The 20,449-nt window shown below is 51.7% G+C and overlaps 1 protein-coding gene across 2 annotated transcripts; it reads left to right on the top strand.

Annotated features, from left to right (window-relative positions):
- Nucleotides 1-588: 588 nt before the first annotated feature.
- OXTR (oxytocin receptor) lies at nt 589-20,031 on the top strand. 2 transcript variants are annotated; one of them, XM_032458860.1, is made up of 3 exons: nt 589-1,257; nt 1,855-3,157; nt 17,768-20,031. In XM_032458860.1, the coding sequence occupies exons 2-3, from the start codon at nt 2,230-2,232 to the stop codon at nt 18,013-18,015; spliced, it is 1,176 nt and encodes a 391-aa protein (XP_032314751.1). In that variant the 5' UTR covers nt 589-1,257; nt 1,855-2,229; the 3' UTR covers nt 18,016-20,031. The 2 variants fall into 2 exon arrangements, with proteins under 2 accessions (XP_032314751.1, XP_032314752.1); XM_032458861.1 differs by lacking the exon at nt 589-1,257 and adding an exon at nt 1,397-1,442.
- The last annotated feature ends 418 nt before the right edge of the window (nt 20,032-20,449 follow it).

Genomic DNA, 20,449 nt, shown 5'->3' with positions numbered 1-20,449 from the left:
GCCTCTTACCCCTTCCCAGTGCTACCAGAATCCCCAGGCCCATCCTGGGATGCTCGCTCACCTAGAACCCTGGGCCCAGGGTGGCAGCAGTGGTCTAGCCCAGGATGTCTTGGTGCAGGGCTGTAAGTGTGGAGTCAGGAAAGCCTGTCCTTGGCTAACTCAACTCTGGCCTCATAATTAAAAGAGGGATAAGTGAAATGTCAGGAGGAAATATGCATTTAATCATTTTTAAAGAGCCGTGTCCATTTTTGAATCCTCACTTTTTTTTTCTGCCTTAGTTTTTGGCCACTGTAAATTACTTCAAAGAATGATTTTAGAATAGAAAAGGAGCTAGGAGTTAGAGAAGCCACCTTTAACATTTCATTTAGGATTTTAATTTTGAAGCATGGCAAAGAGGGAGAAATGGCTTCAGGCTACAGATTACCAGAATCACCTGAAACTGTAGATTTTTAACTAATTTATTTATTTTTGCTTGAGATCTTTCCCTAAAACGACCTAAGGAATGAAGACTTCTCGCAGTGCTGACTGGATCAGAAAGCATTTCTAATTCCTCGTGAATGGGAATAACAAAAGTATTCCAAAGGAAGGACTTACTTGAAATTCACTGCTAAATCCACTCTGTCTAGCTCACTGGAGGGAAAAATAAAAGCGCTGAAATTAACCTGATGATTGGGAAATATCAGTTACATGCTTTTGTAACTTCATCACTGTCACCTCAACGGGAAAACCCTGCTATCCAAGCCTCCCATTTGCCTGAGAGTCAGGAGCTTCTAAACCAAGAAAGGAAGAAACCAAGCGGTTTATTTACGAGCTCCTTGCCTCTTGCTGCTTTAAGCCACTGAAATAAGCTGTTTGTTACCTCTCTGGGGCAACGCTGGGTGAGGTAACCCGCTCTGGGCGGGGGTCGGCGCCTCCTGCCTTCCGCGCCTCCTAGCGGACTTGTGTGGTGGTGCAGCCTGGGCCACCTGCAGAAAAGCGGACCACCAGCAGACAGCGCCGCATCCTGACGCTGCCCGCGAGCACAACCTCGGCAGCGCTCCTCACTCGCCTCCTGTCCCTATCCAGCGACCAGTCAGGCTGCGGAAGAGGGGATTCCAGCCCAGCCTCCAGAGTCCAAACCCTCAGTCTCCTATCGGACTGGGTGCCTGCAGCAGCCACCTCAACTGGGCCGGGAGCGCACGCGTCTTTGGCGCCGTCCGCATCGGTGCAGATTCCCCAAGAGAGCCAACTTTAGGCCAGCCCCAGGACTCAGTGCAGGTGGGTGGGTCTTGCGCACGGAGGGGACGTGATGGCTGGGAGCCCAGAGTGGAGGTGGTGGGGTGCCTTGGCGATCCTCATTCCTGGAGGTGCTGCCAGTGCTCTGGGAGATTATGAAGTGACTGCTCAGGTCCCAGATGCATCTGTTGGGGGCCAAGGCACGCGTTAGGTTCCCGAACCTTCAGGTTTACTGGGCTGGGGAGGATCCCTGCGAGAGGTGTCTAGGCCTGAGGGATACTGGAAACAGCGGCTAGGCGTCCTGAGTAGTACTGAGTCTGGAGTTCCTCCGGGATGGACCGCTGGACTGGGGTTCCAAAGAGGCGGCTGTTGCGGAAGTTCAGGGGTGGATCCTAAGCATCTTAGAAACAGGAGGTTGGAGGAGGATGGTCCTGCACTGGGCTTTCCAGGGCAAGTGGCTGTTTGGGGATCTCCGGAGGGAGCACCTGCAGTAAGGTTTACTAGGAGAGGTGGCTGGTTTGGGTCTCGATGGAGGTGGGTTCTGGGGGGTACACAGCTAGCTGGAGGATCCCCGGGGGAGGTGGCTGGCTTAGAAGTCCCAGCTCCGGAGGAAACTGATTATGATCCTCCCTCTTTCAGTGGAAACAACTGAATGTCTCAAGGAACTGCCGGTCCGGTAGACTCCCGCTCATTTCCAGTGTCTCAGAGGAGGTACCTTAAATGGGGATTTCTGGGGTGGCGGCTGAGCAACCCCAGGGCTGGCGGTTGTGGCGCTAGTCCCAGATGACTTGAGTTCCCGCGGAAGGGGGCAGCTGAGCCGCAGGTGCGTCGGAAGAGAACCGCGCGGCCCTTTCGCGGCCCTCGGGGTTTGTTTCAGGAGCGGATTTGAGCGGATCCCAGGAGCGCCCCCCGCTCCCTCCCGCAGGCACTCCGGCACTGCGCGTCCAGCCCCCGCCCCGTGCACCACGCCTTAAAGGGCTCGAAGGCCAGGGGCGCACGGCGGGAGCCACGGTCATGGAGGGGGCGCTTGCATCCAACTGGAGCGCCGAGGCGATCAACGGGAGCGCGGCGCCGCCGGGGGCCCAGGGCAACCGCACCTCCGGGCCGCCACAGCGTAACGAGGCCCTGGCGCGCGTGGAGGTGGCGGTGCTGTGCCTCATCCTCTTCCTGGCGCTGAGCGGCAACGCGTGCGTCTTGCTTGCATTGCGCACCACGCGCCACAAGCACTCGCGCCTCTTCTTCTTCATGAAGCACCTGAGCATAGCCGACTTGGTGGTGGCGGTATTCCAGGTGCTGCCGCAACTGCTGTGGGACATCACCTTCCGCTTCTACGGGCCCGACCTGCTGTGTCGCCTGGTCAAGTACCTGCAGGTGGTGGGCATGTTCGCCTCCACCTACCTGCTGCTGCTCATGTCGCTCGACCGCTGCCTGGCCATCTGCCAGCCTCTGCGCGCGCTGCGCCGCCGCACGGACCGCCTGGCCGTGCTCGCCACGTGGCTGGGCTGCCTGGTGGCCAGCACGCCTCAGGTGCACATCTTCTCGCTGCGCGAGGTGGCCGACGGCGTCTTCGACTGCTGGGCGGTCTTCATCCAGCCCTGGGGGCCCAAGGCCTACATCACGTGGATCACGCTCGCCGTCTACATCGTGCCTGTGATCGTGCTCGCCGCCTGCTACGGCCTCATCTGCTTCAAGATCTGGCAGAACTTGCGGCTGAAGACCGCGGCGGCTGCAGCCGAGGCGGCCGCGGGGCCCGAGGGCGCGGCGTCAGGCAGCGAGGGCCGCGCGGCTCTGGCACGCGTCAGCAGCGTCAAGCTCATCTCCAAGGCCAAGATTCGCACGGTCAAGATGACCTTCATCATCGTGCTGGCCTTCATCGTGTGCTGGACCCCATTCTTCTTCGTGCAGATGTGGAGCGTCTGGGACGCCGATGCACCCAAGGAAGGTATCGCGGGCAGGAAACCGGGAGGAGGGAGCGCGGCGGCGCGGGGCCCTGGTCTGGCTGCCTCTGAACGTCCAGGGTTCTGGGGACCTCATGGGGGAGAAATGGGTTTGGGAATCCTGGAGACCTGGATTCGAGTCATGGCCCCATCATCCACTGGACAAGTGATTTTGGGCGTAAATTCTGAAACTTGGCTTCCTTTTCTGTAAAATGGCAATGATGATAAAAGTACCAGCTCTCCCCAGCAGTAGGGGGATGAAATGAGAAAATGCACGTAAAATCTTTAGCACAGGCTTTGGGCTGCATGTGGGACATTAGGTTTGCTATATGGACCAGGAAACAGGTTCCAGTAACTTGCCTTTCCCACCTGATTGGCGAGTGGGGGAGGTAACTTTCCAACCCAGGCCCCAGCTCAAGTTCCTTCCAAGTTAAGTTCTCTTTACATTGAACTTCCCCTTTAAGTCCAAGTCGGTCTGAACCGGTGAGGTCTAGTTTGGATCAGAGCAGAAGGAGGTGGTTAATTCCATTCCTCCAACCAAGCTCTGAGAAGGTGCCAGCAGGGCGTCTTGGGGTGCAGAGACTAGTCCCTGGACCCCTCTCCCAGTGGACGGGACAAGCTGTGCGAGTGGAGAGGTGAGTACTGCTGGGGCTGGGGACAGGCACCTGGGCTGGTGGTGCCCAGGAACCGGTAAGTAGCTCCTGCTGGGGGCGGGGAGTGGGGCGGGGAAGGGAGCGGGGATACAAACTTTCCCATTTGACTGGGGAGGCTAGGTGATTTCGGCAGGCAGGCAGGGAACGCGCCGTCCAGATTGGAGGACGGGGAGGTCAGGGCTGAGGGTGGCCAGGGGCCATCCTTGAGCTTGGGTGTCGGGGAGACCAGGAGAGCGTAGAATGGGAGGCTCTGTGGGGAGAGAACTTGGGGGAGCAGAGAGCGCCGGCCGCTGTAGGCTGTGGCCAGCACTTGTGAGCTCTGAGCTGCAGGCAGCTCCACTTTCATCTCCCACAGTTCCAGTAGCTCATTTCCAAAGAGCAAAGGGGAAGGTGAGTGGTGGTGAATGACTTACACCTTTTGCCCGAGGTTAAGCATTAACAGTGCACTGGGGTGCCGGCGGCTTAAATGCTTCTAAGGAAAGGCTGAGGGGTTTGCTGTTATCCGTTCTGTCCCTGAGGTAGTGCACATGTCCCATTTCTGGACGGAATCACTAGTCCTCCCAACAGTCTCAAATACAACCATCCCGTGAAAGCGGAAATCTCCCTTCATTCAGCTGGATAAGTTTGCTTTGCTCTCTTCCCAAAATCACAGACTGCTGGCTTTACCCAACCTTCACAATTAGCCCAATGTCTGCCTTTGTGGCTGGAGCAGTTACCTTAATTCAAATTGATTGAGCACCTGTGGAATGCCCGGCCGGGTGGTTTGCACGGTGAGGGCTGCTGTGAAGACTCAGCAGATCCAGCCTGGGCACACCCTGCAGAGGGGGTTCAGGGGTCCAGAGAGGGCAAGGCACTGGCTCCAGGTTACACAGCAGATGGGAAGCAGACTAGAATTGGGGTTTCCTCCCTAACCCTTGTTGCCCCAGTGCCAGGCTTCCTCTGAAGGGCAGACGACTAGGGCATTGAGATGAGTAAAAGCCAGTAGTGAGTGTTTCTAAATAAGGCATCAGGCCACACCTGTTTCCTGGGCAGGATCAAGAGATGCTAGACCCAGGTCTTGAGGAGCTTAAACACCAGCTCTCGAGGAAGTGAGAGCTGCACCCATTTAGAGCAGATATTGGGGAGACCTGGGATCTAGTCCTCCCTCCAGCCCTTACTAGCTGAAGGGTCCTCTTCTCCCCCTGGCACCTCAGTGTCTTGCTTTTAGAATGAGGGTGGTTCGGCCTTCCATTGATTCATGGGGGATAATCCTGCTCTTCTCTCTTTGCTGCATCCTCCTGCCCCCCCCCCGCCCCGCCTCTCTCATTTATTTTCCTCCCTGCTGACCTTCCTCCCTCCTTCTCTCCCCCCATATGACTTCCATCCCCGCACCTGTGCCCCTCTGTCTCACTTTCCTTCCTAAAGAATGAGAATGTGTGATCCACACATGTCATAATCACTCAGTGAAGTTTAGATCTTTTCTACCCTTTAAAATGTGTTGAATGATTCATGTTTCTGACTTAAAGACAAGGCGCAGGGAGAGACATAGCTAGAGGGCGTCCCCAGCTGAAGTGGGGGCTGGAGGACTTTGGGGTACATGTGGTCCCCCGATGATTTCCTGAGTGAGACTGGCTTCTGCTCAGGCTCCAGGAGCCTCAGGTCCCTTTGCTCCCTTTCCTGGTTCAGAGGAAAGAGTGGAGTCTCATGAAACACCCAAGTGCTCAGTTGCTCCTTGGCATTCTGTCCTGGGTGCTCTGCGCACAAATGCAAACAACAGGGGAGTCCTAATGCCATGGCTCCCAGCACCCCGCTTCCCCCAGCGTGTTGCCAGGGGTGGGCTTCCAGCTCACCCAGCACAGAGGACTTAGGTACCTGCCACTGGCCTGGTCAAGGTCATTCCTCAGCCTCAGGGATACAGATCCAAGTGGATGGGACATGAGCCAGAAGCATGCCTGGTGCTCACTTGGCATTCATTTGAATAATTGCAAGTAGCAGGCTGAGCCATCCGGAATGCTGGCTTTTACAGTCACTTAGGAGACATGACTCAAGTCTAGAGGCTTTCGGCAAGTGGTAAGGAAGGAACAAGGCAGGGACGTTCGAGCTACTGGAGATTTTGATCAGCAAAGTGACATGGATGCGCAGCTCTAGCCTTTCTCTCCAAGAGGAAAGGAATTGACAAGAATGCAAACTGTCTAGATCAGGGCCCCAGGCTCTTCTCATCTCTTGGTGAGTGGGAAGTGCTTTGTGAACAGCATGACATCCTTCCTCGAAGCCCAGGGGCAGGCAGGCTCTGTGGGAGCAGGAGTGGGGCATCCTTCCCGCTGACACCTTTGTCATGAAAACCTCGGGGAGAACCAGCAGCTCCTCAACCTCTGACAGGTCAGGGGCTAACAGAGCAGGAGGAGAACTCGCATGTGCCCTGGAGGCTTCCTTGGGACTCCAAATTCCTCCTTCAGGAGGGTTCCCTATCCCTGCTGTTCTTGTGAAAATCAGATGCTCCTTTTCCTTCTCTCTCCTTGAGCAACTTCTTTCCCCGTACACCTTCACTCCACCAAGCACTGCCTTTATGGGTTTAGAGCTCCTTGTTCCAAAAATAATTTGAGGAGAGCACAAAGATTTGGGGGATACCACAAGATAAAGTAGACATGAGGAAACTGGGAAGAAGGGGAAAGGATAGAAAAATAATAGCAATAACAAAAATAATGAAGGCTCTGTGGCAGGGTGGTGAGCTGTCCTTGAGGCTTCCTTTTCATCAGAGCCAAAGCAAAGAGGAAAACTCAATTTCAATCTTTCCAACATTCATAGGAAAAAACAGAAGAAAAACCTCAAGGGGAAGGGCTTGGGATTTCATGAGCCCCTCTCCTTGAGAGCAGCCCCATACTGCTGGGCCCTGCTTTGGTGCCGCTGCAGGAGGCAGGCTGGGACCAGTCACCCGGGGCAGGTTTGGAAAAGCCTTGGATGTAACTTTCAGGATCCAATTCCACAGCAAGAGATTTGACACCAGCCTTTTCCTTTGCGCTCAGTGTAATTTGCTTTGCTGCTGGTCCCAAGGACTCTGACCCCGGGGTGGTGCTGAGGGAGGTGGAGAGGAGATGGAGGTATCCAGTTGGCCAGGACAGCGGTGGGCACTGTAGGACCCCAGGTCCCAATGCAGGGAAAGAGCAGATGTTGGAGCCACGTGGCGGGCCTGTGTGTGGAGCCCACCCTGCCACTTTCTCCTGTGTGTCCTTGAGCAGGTAGTGTCCCTCTCTGAGCCTCAGCTTCCTCCTCTGTTATAATGAGGATGGCAAATCTATTCCTGGAGATGTTATGAGGATGATATGGTATGACCTGTCTTCCCCTCCCCTCTCCCCATTCTTCTTATTAAATGTTTTGTTTGCATTCTTGGGATTGACTATGAGAATTCTGGCACTTACTCCAGCTGGAGAAATGGACATTTTTCTCTTGAAAGCCTGGGTGGAGGGAGAAGCGGGGTGAAGGCAGGGTCTTCTGGACAGTAGCCAGTGTGTCCAGGGAGGTTGTTATTTGGAGAAGCATATTAAAGCCCGAGAGGTGAACTATGAGCCTTGTCATAGCAGGGACGCCACCTGTCCTGCTCACGGATGTGTGTTCTGTGCCTGGCACACGGCTGGCCGCCCATCCGAGCTCAGCCAGTGCTTGTTGAACAAACATGTGGGAGATGAGAGGAGGAAGGTGCAGGGGAAGGGGCAGGGATGGGTGTATAGAGTTGTACTCAAGAGAAATAAGGGCTTTCTGGGCAGCCCTCCGGCAAGAGAATTGGTGACTTAGTGAAGGAGTGTCCCACTACTGGGGGTAGTCAAACATCTGTCAAGGTCTTGCACCAGGAAGGAGGCTGAAATGCACAGGAGGCCTGGTTTTACATGTTTCCCCATCTGCAGAATGAGCTTCCCTGTTTCTGTGGAATTGTGGCCCCTCCTGTGTGGCCTGCCCGCCTTACCTTCCCTAGAACACTGTGCCCGAGGTGTGGGTGGGCTGGGTACCTTGGAGGGGCTTGCTCTTCAGGTGACCCACTGAGATGGAGAGCAGTGGGGATGGGGATGCAGGAGGAGATGAGACAGAGCTTTCCTTTTCTCAAGCTTGGTCCTTCTGGGCATGAATTGCAATTAGACAGGCAATTAGTGACCACAGTCTCATCCGATTGAGCAGTTGTGGATTCTTGTGTGCTCTTGGCTAATGCTGATGGTTTCTCCTTGGGTTTCTGCCCCCAAGATGACTTTATTTATTTATTTTTTACCCAAAGATTTGCTCAAAAACAGAAAAAAAAAAAAAAAAAAAAAACCAAACCCAAAACAAACAAGCTTGTTGGGTGAGGCTTTGCTACATATATTTGTCTGTTTGATGGATGTCTGAGTGGGTTGGGGAGCAGGTGGGAGGTGGAACAGGGGGCCCGGGAGGGCCCCAACTGCCAGAGCCCTGCGGGGGTGGGGGGATGGGGACAGCACTGGAGGTGGTAAGAGTCTCTTTCAGAGGCCTGGTCTCAGGCCATCTGTGTGATTTGGGGGCATGTCTCTGGGTGGTCTCTGGGCCTCTGTCATTCCTGCCTGAGCAGTGGGGACAATACCTTGTGATGGAACATGCCACCCTCTCTGGGCATCAGTTGCAGTGAAGTGAGGAGTTGGATTAGTTGAAATCAGTAGCCGCCCCTTTCTGAGTCCCGGACCCTGTGCCTGGCTCCATCTCTTATCCTCACCTAAACACAGCAAGGTAAGGGGGTGGTTTCCCCATTTTACACATGAGGAAACTAAGGCTCAGAGAGGCACAGACTGCTCAACAGCACAGGCGGGGCTGGGAACTGAACCCAGGTCATCCCATGCCTGGGAAGGCCAGACTGCTTCCCTCCTGCCCCAGCCCCTGTGCCCTCTGTGTGGCCCAGATGACTTGACTCCTGGGACCTCTTTCCTGTAACACCCAGCACACACCCACCCACTGAGCTATATCTGTGCTAACCGCCAGGCCCTTTCAGCAGTCTGGGTTCAAAGCCCATGTCTCTCCACTCCTCCCCGCCATCCACTGTCTTCCCTTAGTACCTCTCACCTCTCATGTCTCTATTTCCTTCCCTTTCCATCACCAGCTTCTCAGTTTAGAGCGGGTTTCTCAGCTTTGGCGCTGTTGACATTTGGGGGCAGATAATCTCTGAGTGTGGTGTGGGGTGGGGTGACCATCCTGTGTGAGGTAGGATGTTTAGTGGCATCCCTGGCCCCCACCTGCTAGATGCCACGAGCACCTCCCTGTGGTTGTAGCCACCAGAAATGTCCCCAGACATTGCCAGATGTCCTCTATGGAGCAGAATTGCCCTCGTTGAGAGCGCTGGTTTGGGCCCACTGTGTAGGCCTGGCCGGGACTACGGTCTAACAAATGAGTACCCTCACCACCTCCGCACTGGGCTCTGGCCAGTCCGCCTAGTGCGCCCAAGCCAGACCTGCTGACTTGCCACTTCCCGCAGGGCCTTTTGCTTTGCACGCAGGCTGATTCTCTTTCCGTCCCAGGAGCACCTACCTCAGTCTCTTCTGTGGAGACCCATCCTTCACAGTCCAAGTCCAATGTGTGGGCTGCTTTGTGCACAAATCCAGGGGGTTCCATTTACCTTATGGTCTGTGAGAATGGTGCTCCTAGGAGCTGTGCAGTGCACAATCTTAACAGCTGGATGTGGCGGCTTTGTCCCCTGGTCACTTTCATGAAGCTTTCCCTGTTTCCCCCAGCTGGGGTGTCCCTCCTCCTGTGAATGCCAGTGCACTCATTCTGCAGGCAGTTATTCAGCACTGCCCGAGGGTCCTGCACAGAACCTCTGCCTTGAGTTGTCAGTCTTCCCATGAGGAGAGCGTGCAAGGAGCCCTCCCTGGGCCCTCACCCACCCTCCTGTGGCACAAGCATGAATGTGGGGCGGTCAGGCCAAGGTTGGTCTCTGGGTATACCCACCGACCTCTGGGAGGGACAACCCTAGTTTCTGCCAGGATGGTTCCGTCCTATGTTGTGGCCAGATGAAGCCGTGGCAGTGACCCTGGGTGATTGACTCGACTTGCCTGGGACTCAGTTTTCAGGGGTTAAGAGTAGGGTTTAGGTTGTGGGGAGGGTGGAATGAATGGTGACACAGTACCTGGATGTAGTAAGTGCTCAGTAAATGCTTGAAAAAGAGACAAATTTCAAGCCATGTTGGGTCCCAAGGTCAGTCAGTGCAGTTGAGGAGGTGAATTGTTTTGAGCTCAGGAGTGCGTGCTAGCAGAGGGGTCACGTTCTCACTGAGTGGCGGCAGGCCCGGTGATGCTGGGAACAAGACTTAACAGGTAAAGGAAAGTTGCGGCCTCGCCTGGAGGAGGCAGTAGGGGAGGAGGTGGGGAGGTTCTAGCTCTGGGCTTTGGAAACCCAAGGGGACTCTTGCATGAGGGGTTGGGGGTGGGAGGGAGGAGTAACCAGGCAGCCTTTCATTCCCAGCCCCCGATTCCTGATTTCTGTGCTCCTGATTCCTGGCCACTGCAGACCAGCCTCTGCCAGCCCCTCCCTCTGTGGTCTGCTGGGAGCTGGCTCCTCCCACCTTTTTGCCGAAGCTTCAGTACCATGGGCCTCTGCACTCCGGCCATGTCTCATGCTGTAATGGTCACTCTTACTCATTCTCTTTCTTTCTCTCCACCTGACCTCAATATCTGAGTGTGAACCTAACTTTCCTGGAGGGAATTGCACTGGAGTCCAGCTGTCTCGTTAGGGGCCCGTCTCCCACTGTTACGCAGGGGAGTTGTCTTTTTGTCTTTCCAACACGCTAGTGGCAGTGACTGACCAGGACTTCCTGTCTGCTAGTTTCATGCTTCAGTTCAACTTAGTCGCTTATTGAACATTTCCTACTTTGCAATCTCTGCTGGCAACCAAGGACAGAGCCACAAATGAGTCACAGAACTCGACCACAGATTATAAACATAAATAATGACAATAGGAAGGGATGGTGCTGATTTATTTACCAAGTGCTGTGAATGCCCCAGGAGGCATTTGTTGATTTGGTCTCCCTGGGAAGAAATCAGGATTTCAGAGAGGAAGCAGCATTTAAAAGGGGTTTTGAAGGATGAGTAGGAGCTGGCTGTGCAAAGAAGCAGGTGCACATTCCATGTTGTGGTCACTGGACAGTTACTTTATTATCTTTTCCCATACTGGAGGAATACGTCTCAGACTTCAGTGTGCTCACAGATCACATAGGGGAACTTGTTAAATTGCAGATTCTGATTCAGTAGGTCTGGGTAGGGTCCAGGAGTCTGCATTTTTACAAACTCCTAAATGATGGCTGTGCATTATCCATGCAGCTGGCTCATTGGCTGCACATGAAATGATGAGGCTTTAATATATTAACACTGTTACCAAAATGTGTGGCTAGCCTTTACATGGGTGGCCCAAATTGGCAGCAGCGCCCTGTCACACTCTGAAGGGTAGACAGGGGCTGGTCGTTTGCAGGAAGCCCCAGCTCTTCTGCCTCCAGAATGTGGTTATTCTGTAGGTCCTGTGTAGTGGGCCCCACATGCCCCCAGATTTGAGCAGTGACATTAGAGAAACCCATTTAAAGCTCTGGAGCCCACAAATCTGGCTTTTATTGCTTATCATGATTTCAGAATACATGGCGAGATCCTACATCTGTGACTTTAACAATTCCGTTGTTGTAGATTGGTGGTCTGTTCAAAGAAGGTGCCCTGTAATACATATTAGAATTCAATTTTTATGTAAGTGCACATTGAAATATATATATATGAAATATATATAAAATATATATATATAAAATATATATATTTTTAAGTCTTTCAGTAGACCACAGTTTCCAAATTCCTACACAGTCTCTATCAGGATGAGAGACTTAGACCTGAATTCCCGCTCCCCTGGGAGAGAGGCCTGATTGGAGCGCTGGGGCCAGGAGGCCTTGAACTCAGTGATTGGTTTCTGGGGTGAGAGCCTCTTATGAAATTGATGAGCTTGATCTGATCCAGATGAGAGAAGTCAGATGAGCCATATGTCTTTGAATCGTATGAATACGGGAAACGTGTTAGTTACCCTAGGAACAACACAGCCAGAGAGGCCCTGGCCAGCTGCCCGTCAGCTGTTCTGGGCTAATTTGGGCGCATGGTGACGGTGCTGGTGATGGGTGGAGGGAGTGCCGGGAAATCCGAACAAGGGAGTTCTTGGGGCTTGAGTCAAGCCAGGCTGTAGGCGGATGGAACGCTGGGGGCACACTGTCCTCGCGTGGCCCTCTGCCGCCCATCTGGATGAATCACAGTGCTGGGTGTAAGTTCCGAGTTGTTTCTGTCCCCTGGGGTCAAATGCCCAGCAGGGGACATTTACTGTTGGCTGGCCCTGCTTAGTCCTCTGGCACATAGGAGCTGTGCTGGAAGATGATCCCTAGTCCCCAGCCTTGGGTCCCCCCACCCTCTCCCAGATCTACACCCCCCACCCCCCGCCATTGACTGGGGTGGAAGAGACAGATGAGAATGAGCTCTCCTGGTGGAGACCCTCAAGTTCTGCTCTCGCCCAGGGTTGCACCCCTTCCCCTCTGGGGTTCTTACGTCACTGGCAGAGTAAGTTTTTCCAAAATGGACACTCTAGAGTTCCCCTGGGGTCATGTAATCTAATGCTAGGACTCCAGGTTTTGATTTTTGTTTTTTAAATTTTTGAAGTCATGGAAGAAAGGACAAAGGACAGTTTCTTGAATCAACCATAGACTAGGAGTCCCCAGCCTTGGGCTAGAAAAAATTACGGAGTTGATCATATTTCATATCTGTTAATAATAATAATATAGTAACTTGAACAAACACTTTGCCATTCACAAAGCCCTTTTACACTTTTTTTTTTTCCAATTTTCTCAAAGTCCTCTGGGTGTCACTTCAAGGATGGGCGGCTCAAACAGTAGATGTGACTCAGGAAATGAGGTGGGAGGGGGGTTCAGACCCTGGGGGTTTGCATCTTGATCCTCTGTGAAGGGCTCCCCACTGGCCTGACCCCCCAGGAGTTGCTGGCTGCCACTCCTTTGGTGAGTCTGTTGATTGTGACTTCCAGGTCCTCCTTTTGTCCACACTGACTATATCATTGCTCTGCTTTGTGGAAAGTGTGGCCGGGGCCAGTGTCATGGGGCACTTAGGAGCTGGGCTGGCCCTTCAGGGAGGCTGGGATGAAGGTGAAGGGGTGGGCTTTGGTGCACTGGGTGTGGACTGCCCTGAGCAGGGTGTTATCCTCTGGAGGAACTCAGGGATGAGCACTTGCACCTAATATGGGACTGGGCATGGGTACCACAGCATCCACTGCCAGCCTGCCAGACTCCACTGAGTCTAGCCTCTGTAAGCCACCTTTTCAGTGTCCAACTGCAGCAACCTGCTGGGTGGCTGTTTTGAAAGAAGACAATCAGCACAGGAAGGATTTCAGGGTAGAAAAACCACCTAGGTGATGGCATGGCCCTAGGACTTGGTGCTGAAATGCAGGTGGGCAGGAGACAGGGAATTTTACAACAGAGAGACAGCAGCTCCTCACAGCTGGAATGACCAGGCTCTGTGTAAGCAAAACAGATCTTAGCACTGAGGTCTGCAGGGAAAGATCAGATACTCCCAGGACAAAAGCATCCTCATGCATCAGCTGGAAGAAGACAGGAGCCTTCTTGTCTAATGCTGCGTCATTGCTTCAGCACACCTTTGACCTAGTGGGGCCCCAGGCATTGCCCTTGTCCTCCCCAAAGATGGCCCACTGTTTCAGTCTGTTTAAACCCATCAGGAAATTAGAAGCTAGCTGAGAAGGGCAGACCAGCTCTGCGGGTTACACTAGTGGGGCAGGGGGTGGGGGTGGGACTTTTGAGCCAGCACAGAATCGATGTATAAGCCGACCTTCTCGGCCATGCAGTCTGACCCAAAAGCCACACTGGACAGACATCGCCATATGGCAGTGCAGCCTCCAGAAGCTCCGACGGTGGTGCCGAGTCCCAGTGCCCCACGCTGGGTCTCTGCCTCAGTTGCCAGGACACAGCCCAGCTCAGGGAGCAGCCTCTCCCCGTTGTTCCACACGTCGGCCCTGACTCTCTTATTGATAAGAGAAGTGACATTTATTGGGCATGCACATATCATTGTAGTGATGATAAAAGTTAGCTAAGCTTTATTAAGTACCAGGAATCAGGGTGAGCACTTGGCATCCTGTCTGGTTAAACTTTGCAATGATTCTGTAGAGAAGTTCTTTGTATTATTCCCATCTCGCAGGTGGAGAAGCTGAGGTTAAGAGAGGCTCGCTGACTTGCCCTAGAATGCATGGGTGAAGGGTGCCAGAGCCAGGGTTTGTGCCAGGTCTGGGTACTTTTTAAAAGCAACGGCATCACTCAGTTCTGCTTCCAATGATTTGGGGAAAAGTGGGCTGAGCTTGCCTGGGGGGGGGGTCTGCCCCTCCCTTTTCTGAGTTGTTTCCCTCTACTTTTTAATATCTGCTCCTCCCACAGGCATCTAGATAAGGACAGGCTAACTTTTTCTCTAAAAGGCCAAACAGTAATATTAGGCTTTTGGGATATAAGGTCTCTGTAACAACTACTCAACTTTGCCCTAGGAGTGCAGAGGCTGCCATTGGCAATATGTAAATGAATGGGCTTTGCTGTGTTTCAATAAAACATTTACAAAAACAAGCAGTGGGCAGGGTTTGCCTCCCACACCTTTTGTGTCTAGACCTGTAGACATTTCTGCCAGGGAGGATACTGGTCCAATAGGAGGCAGAGTGTTTCCCCTCCCAAGTTCACTGGATTTTAAAAGACCATCACTGGGAGCTGGGCAGTGTTTAGCCTCTGAGGGGGCCCACGTCTGTTCTGGGAAAGGGGGATTGCTCTCTGACTCTGTCCTTCAAATCATACCATGAGGGTGATTGCCCAGCAATCCGGTTAGGGAACTAGCCGGAACCAGCCTGACGTGTGAATGCCGACCTTGCTTTCCAAGGCCTCAGACTTCATTTACTTTCAAGTAGGAGCACAGGGTGACTTGCTGTGTGTCCTTGGGGAAGTCACTTCCCTTCTCGGAGCTTCACTTTCCTCATATATAACATGGGGATAAGGCTGCTTTGAACACTGTTGTGTTCTGCGGAAGCTTGAGCCATGATTCCGGTGGTCGACTGACTGCATTGTCATGTGCTCCCTTGGAAACAACATCACAAAATGCCAAGGACAGCATTTCTGTGCTTTGTTCCTGTTCTTCAATCCTAGGACGCCTTTCTAGCCACCAGAAAGGGCAGTGTTGTAACCTAAACAGGATACAGTAAGCTCAGAAAGTAGATGAGGTGCAGTGAGTCACTCGCCTGCTCAGAAACCAGTAACTCCCCATTGCCTGTAGATTCAAGTTCATGCTCAGCCTGAATTCAAGGTCCTCCTCCTCCGCTTGGATCTTTCCAGTCTCTTCCCCCCTTGAACCCTCCCTCCCCAAGCCTGGCAGCCCCCGAATGTGCTTGGATGGTCTCACTCACGTGCCTTTATTCCTGCTGCTTCCTTCCTTGGGAATGTCCTACATAGCCTGTTTTTTTGTTGTTTTTTTTTTTGTTTGTTTGTTTGTTTTTCACAAACAGCTTGAAACACCACTGCTGAGGACCCATATCTTTGGTTGGTTAGGATATTGCCAACTTTTTAACAAGTCCAAATGTGCCTTTAGCATTTGGCAACTTGACATGAGCAGGTTCAGCTTAGAGGGTCATCCTTTCCCGAGAGCCAGGCCAGGCTGGTCATTTGTGTCTGTGGCCACCAGGTCGGGGCAGAGATGCTGGCTGTGGTCCCAGCTCCTCCCATCCACTTGAAGGTAGAAAAACTCCACGTGGCTACTTGGGGATTCCTTAACTGTTTGCTTTTTTGTGATTACTGTTTCTTTAGGTTGTTTTTTAAAAATAGGATAAACAAGTTAAAATATCCAAATGTCAAGAGTGAGGCAAGCAGCTGCAACAGCTAAGATTATACCGTATAATTCTGTACAGCTGGGTGAAACGTGCTGCCCCCTCAGTCCACGTGAGGACTTTGCCCCTAAGACGTCCTTCTACCCGTTTCATAGCTTTCTACACGGATGTTCATCCCTTGTGTCTGACAGTTTACTTCTCAGTGCCTTGCTAAATGTTGACGTTCATGTGTTGATTTTGCCTATTTCATTCTATATGTTTCATGAGGATTTTGAGGACATTCTAGTTTCAGTCTTGGTGATGTCACTAGAATTTCTCAACTTAAATTCCTCTTTTTCTGACCCCTCCAAATCCAGTGTCTCTTTTTCACTCTCTGTTAGAGAAAGTGAGGAATTCAAAAGCTCTGGCTTCCCCCTCCCCACCCCAACCCTTTACTTTTCTACTTTTCTTTTCTTTCCTAGTTTAGTTTAAGGATTAGACTCCACTCCTTTGCTTCCTAAACGTTTTCTTTTGCAAGACGTGGGGCTTTGTGCGTTGTGGCTTGCTTTTGTTCTAACAGGTGCACCAGGTAATTAGAGCAGCGGTTTCAGACTTGCGTCAAAAGGGGAGGAGGGCTGTTTATGACACAGTACTGAGCATCACCCCCGGGAGTCTGATTCGGTAGATCTAGGGTGGGGCCTGAGCTTGTACTTTTCTAACAACTTCCCAGGTGAGCCGGGAACCCCACTTTGAGAACCACTGAATTCCTCTTACAATCACCCTCCCCCTTTGGCACTTGGTGACTTTGCTGACAGATGTCTCTGTGCTCAGCCTACATTGGTGGTGGCATCCAGATCTTGCAGCTCCAGTGTCCCTGTGAGAAATGCTTCCCTGGATCGAGCTCTTGAATTCTGGGGCTATTTCTTGAAAATTTTTTGCAGAAAATATTGAGGACTAAATATCAGATTTTCCAAGCCTTCTGGCAGCGCCTTCACTCACAAAGATGTGTCTGTGAACAGCGTTCTTGGGAACGTTGTTTTCCTCATGAATTTCTAGGGGGGGTGTCTGTACTTCTCTGCTGGTGGGGGTGTCTGCAGTTTGTCAGATTTAAGGCCATTGAAAGAAACCCAGATTCCCACCCCTCAGCTGGAAGTTCTCAGGAATTTGTCTTCCCCTTTGAAGCTTAAATTTGTGACCAGCAATGTCTTGAAGTTGCTTTCTGATCATTAATCTGGTCTGAAATTCAGTAAGTCTTCAGTGTAACAGCTTCTGCACAGTTCCTCATAGAATTTCAGTGCCCTCTTTTCCTGTTCAAGTCCTATTGGTCGTGCTGAAGCAGTGCTCTTAGGGGTGTCCTCACAGAAACGCTTCCTCGGCTGTGAAGACAGCAGGTGCTTTCTTGCTTCCATGCCTTTGCCTGTGCTGTTCCTTCTGCCTGGAGTGCCCTTCCTCCCCTCTCCGCCTGGGAAGCTCCTGAGTGTCCTTCAGATATCAGTTCAGATGCTGGTGCCTCTGGGGCCGGCCACGATTTACTCTCAGAGCGAATTCACCCACCTCGGTGTGCCCACCTGACCCATACCGTGCCCAGCTCATGGGGCTGCACAGTTTACTTTCGTGTCCCAGCGCCTAGCCTGGCACCTGGCACGTGGTCTTGATGGCAGTGTCCGTGTGTTGGGCACCGGCTGTGCCAGACGCTCTTTCACCCTCGTAGCCCCCCCACGAGCTTTGTGGGCTCTTGTTATCCCCATTTAAAGACTAGGAAACAGCAGTTTCTTGGGGAATTACTTTGTTGCTGGCAGGGCTGGAATATAAACTCAGTCTGGCAGCTTCCGACTCTGTGCCCCTGGACGCTCTGAGTAGGAGGCACTTGATATTTGCGGGCTGAGTAATGAATGCACAGGTGGCCATGCTGATGGAGAAAGGACAGGGATGCTTCCAGGGCTGGGCAGAGCCAGGGAAGGCTTGGGGGGCTGGCTGAGTGCACCCCCAGCACAAGCATATGGAAAGAAGGAAGGCAGACTTCGTCTCTTAAGCTCTCCGTCTTGCGACCCATCCCCTGGCACCTGTTCTCAGGAGACAAGGCTGAAAGCCCCAGTAGTGATGCCCTGTTCTCCCCGCTCCCTCCTGCAGCCTCAGCGTTCATCATTGCCATGCTCCTGGCCAGCCTCAACAGCTGCTGCAACCCCTGGATCTACATGCTCTTCACCGGCCACCTCTTCCACGAACTCGTCCAGCGCTTCCTCTGCTGCTCCTCCAGCCGCCTGAAGGGCGGCCGCCCTGGAGAGACGAGCGTCAGCAAAAAGAGCAACTCATCCACCTTTGTTCTGAGCGGGCACAGCTCCAGCCAGAGAAGCGGCTCGCAGCTGCCCACCGTGTGACCAACCGGCGGGGTCAGGACCGCCCCCCTTGGCTTGGGTTGTGCAACAGGGACAGTCTGGCCCTTGGTGGCTGCACACGTGTGTATATAAGGTATCTTTCAGTTTGGACCCCTCCACACCCTGGTGGAGCTGGAGTAGGGTGGGGCATTGGGACCTGCAGTGGGGAAGCCGTCTCACGGGGGAAGATGATAGGGCGGCTCAGTTGTCAGACAAGCCCTGGAGCCCCCCTGGGCTCCCACGGTACTGCTGCTACCCTGACCCCACTGCTACCCCTGGCTACTGAATGGGCTTTTTTTTCCCCTGGACCTGTGATTTCACCCCAGTATCCTTTCACTCCTTTATCCTGGGATCACGTGAAAGGTGGTATGTATAGGATTGGTGACCAAATGGGTGCGGAAGCCTGGCATTCTGAGCTTGGGGTAAGGGGTGGGAATGGGAGCTCGGATGGAGGGTGGTGCTCACATCCCCCCTGGCCTCAGAGTCCTTTAGCCTTCGAGTGGGAAGGTGCTAGCATCCTTGAGCGCCAGCTTGCCAGAAGGTGGCCCTAGGAGCCAGGGATTCTCTTGAGAGAACGTTCAGCACAGACAGTCAATTAAAACTTGGGTTAAAAATATTTAAGACCGGGTGGTGTATATAGCTCAGTGGTAGAGTGTGTGCTTAGCATGCACGAGGACCTGGGTTCAACCCTCATTACCTCCGTTACAAAAAATAAAAGTAAAAAAATGTTTTAAGAAGCTACTACTTAAGAAACCATGGTGAAAGAAAAATAAAAGTCATCCAAATTGGAAAAGAAGTACATAGAAGATTCTAAGGAATTCATACACAGAGATGCTCACGCAAACCCATTACAACTAACACATAATTGCAGGTTGCAGAGTACTAGGTCAAGACAAAAATCAGTTGTTTTTCTTTACACTAGCTATGACCAGTATGAAAATGAAATTAAGAAATAATTCCATTTATCATAATGTCAGAAAGAATAGAAATAAATTTAATGAAAGAAATGCCAGACTTATACTCTGAAAACTACAAAATATCATTGAGAGAAATAGAAGTCTTAAATGGAAAGACATCCTGGGTTCATGGATCAGAGACTTAAATATTGTTAAGGTAACAGTACTCTCCAAATTGATCTATGGATTCAGTGAAATCCCTATCAAAATCCTAGCTGGCTTTATACAAATTAATAAGCTGATTCTAAAATTCATATGGAAATATGAATAGCCACATAAACCTTGAAAAAGAAGAACAAAGTTGGTAGAGTCACACTTCCTGGTTTCAAGGCTTACTCCAAAGTTACAGTAATCAAGAGAGTGTGGTGTAGACCAAAGGATAGACGTATACACCAGAGGAATGGAATAGAGAGTACAGATATAAACCATTACATCTGTGGCCGACAGACTTTTGACAGGTGTGACAAGAGAATTCAGTAGGGAAGATCGTCTCTTTGATATATGGTGCTGGATATCCACATGCAAAAGAATGCAATTGGACCCCTACCTCACATGGTATGCAAAAGATAACTTGAAAGTGCGTCAACCTAAAGGTAAGAGCTAAAACTATAAACATCTTAGAAGAAATCAGGGCTAAATCTTTGTGACCTTGGATTAGGCAACAGTTTCTTAGAGATGACACCCAGAACACAAGTAAAGGAAGAATAGATCAACTGGACCTCATCCGAAAGGGGTGCAAAACTTTTGTGCTTCAAAGGGCACTATTAAGGAAGTGAAAAGATGGAGGGGGGAGTGCGTATAGCTCTGTGGTAGAGCACATGCTTAGCATGCATGAGGTCCTGGGTTCAATCCCCAGGACCTCCATTAAAAAAAAGAAGAAGAAGAAAGTAAAAAGACAATTCACAGAATGAAAGAGAATATTTGCCAATCATACACTTGTATCCAGAATATATCAAGAACCCTTACAATTTAACAATGCAAAGCCAAATGACCCAATTTAAAAAATGGGTGAAATATTCGAAGACACACATGACTAGATGTATTTCCGTATCTTCTCCAAAGAAACTATATGAATGGCCAATAAGCACATGAAAAGACCTTCAGTATTATGACTCATGAGGGAAATGCAGATCAAAAGCACAGTGAAATACCACTGCACACCCACCAAGATGGTTCTCATCAAAGAGATGGGCAAGAACAGGCGGTGGCAGGGACGCAGGGAAACTGGATTTCTCAGATACCGCTCGCGGGAATGCAAAGTGGCATGGCCGCTTTGGAGAACAGTTTGGCAGTTCCTCAGAAAGGGACCCGTAGAACTACCTTATGAGCCGGAAGTGCTACGCCTAGGCCTTCACCCGAGAGAAGTGAAGTCGCGCGCACACACACACTTGTCCACAAGTGTTTATAGTGCTCTAATTTATAATGGCCCCAAGCAGGAATAACCAAATGTCTATCAGCTGTTGAATGGGTAAATACAGTTT

The sequence above is a fragment of the Camelus ferus genome, chromosome 17 (genome assembly GCF_009834535.1).
Source record: "Camelus ferus isolate YT-003-E chromosome 17, BCGSAC_Cfer_1.0, whole genome shotgun sequence".
Taxonomy (NCBI): domain Eukaryota; kingdom Metazoa; phylum Chordata; class Mammalia; order Artiodactyla; family Camelidae; genus Camelus; species Camelus ferus.
Note: the sequence above shows the minus strand (reverse complement) of the source record. Positions and strands in the feature narration are given on the sequence as shown.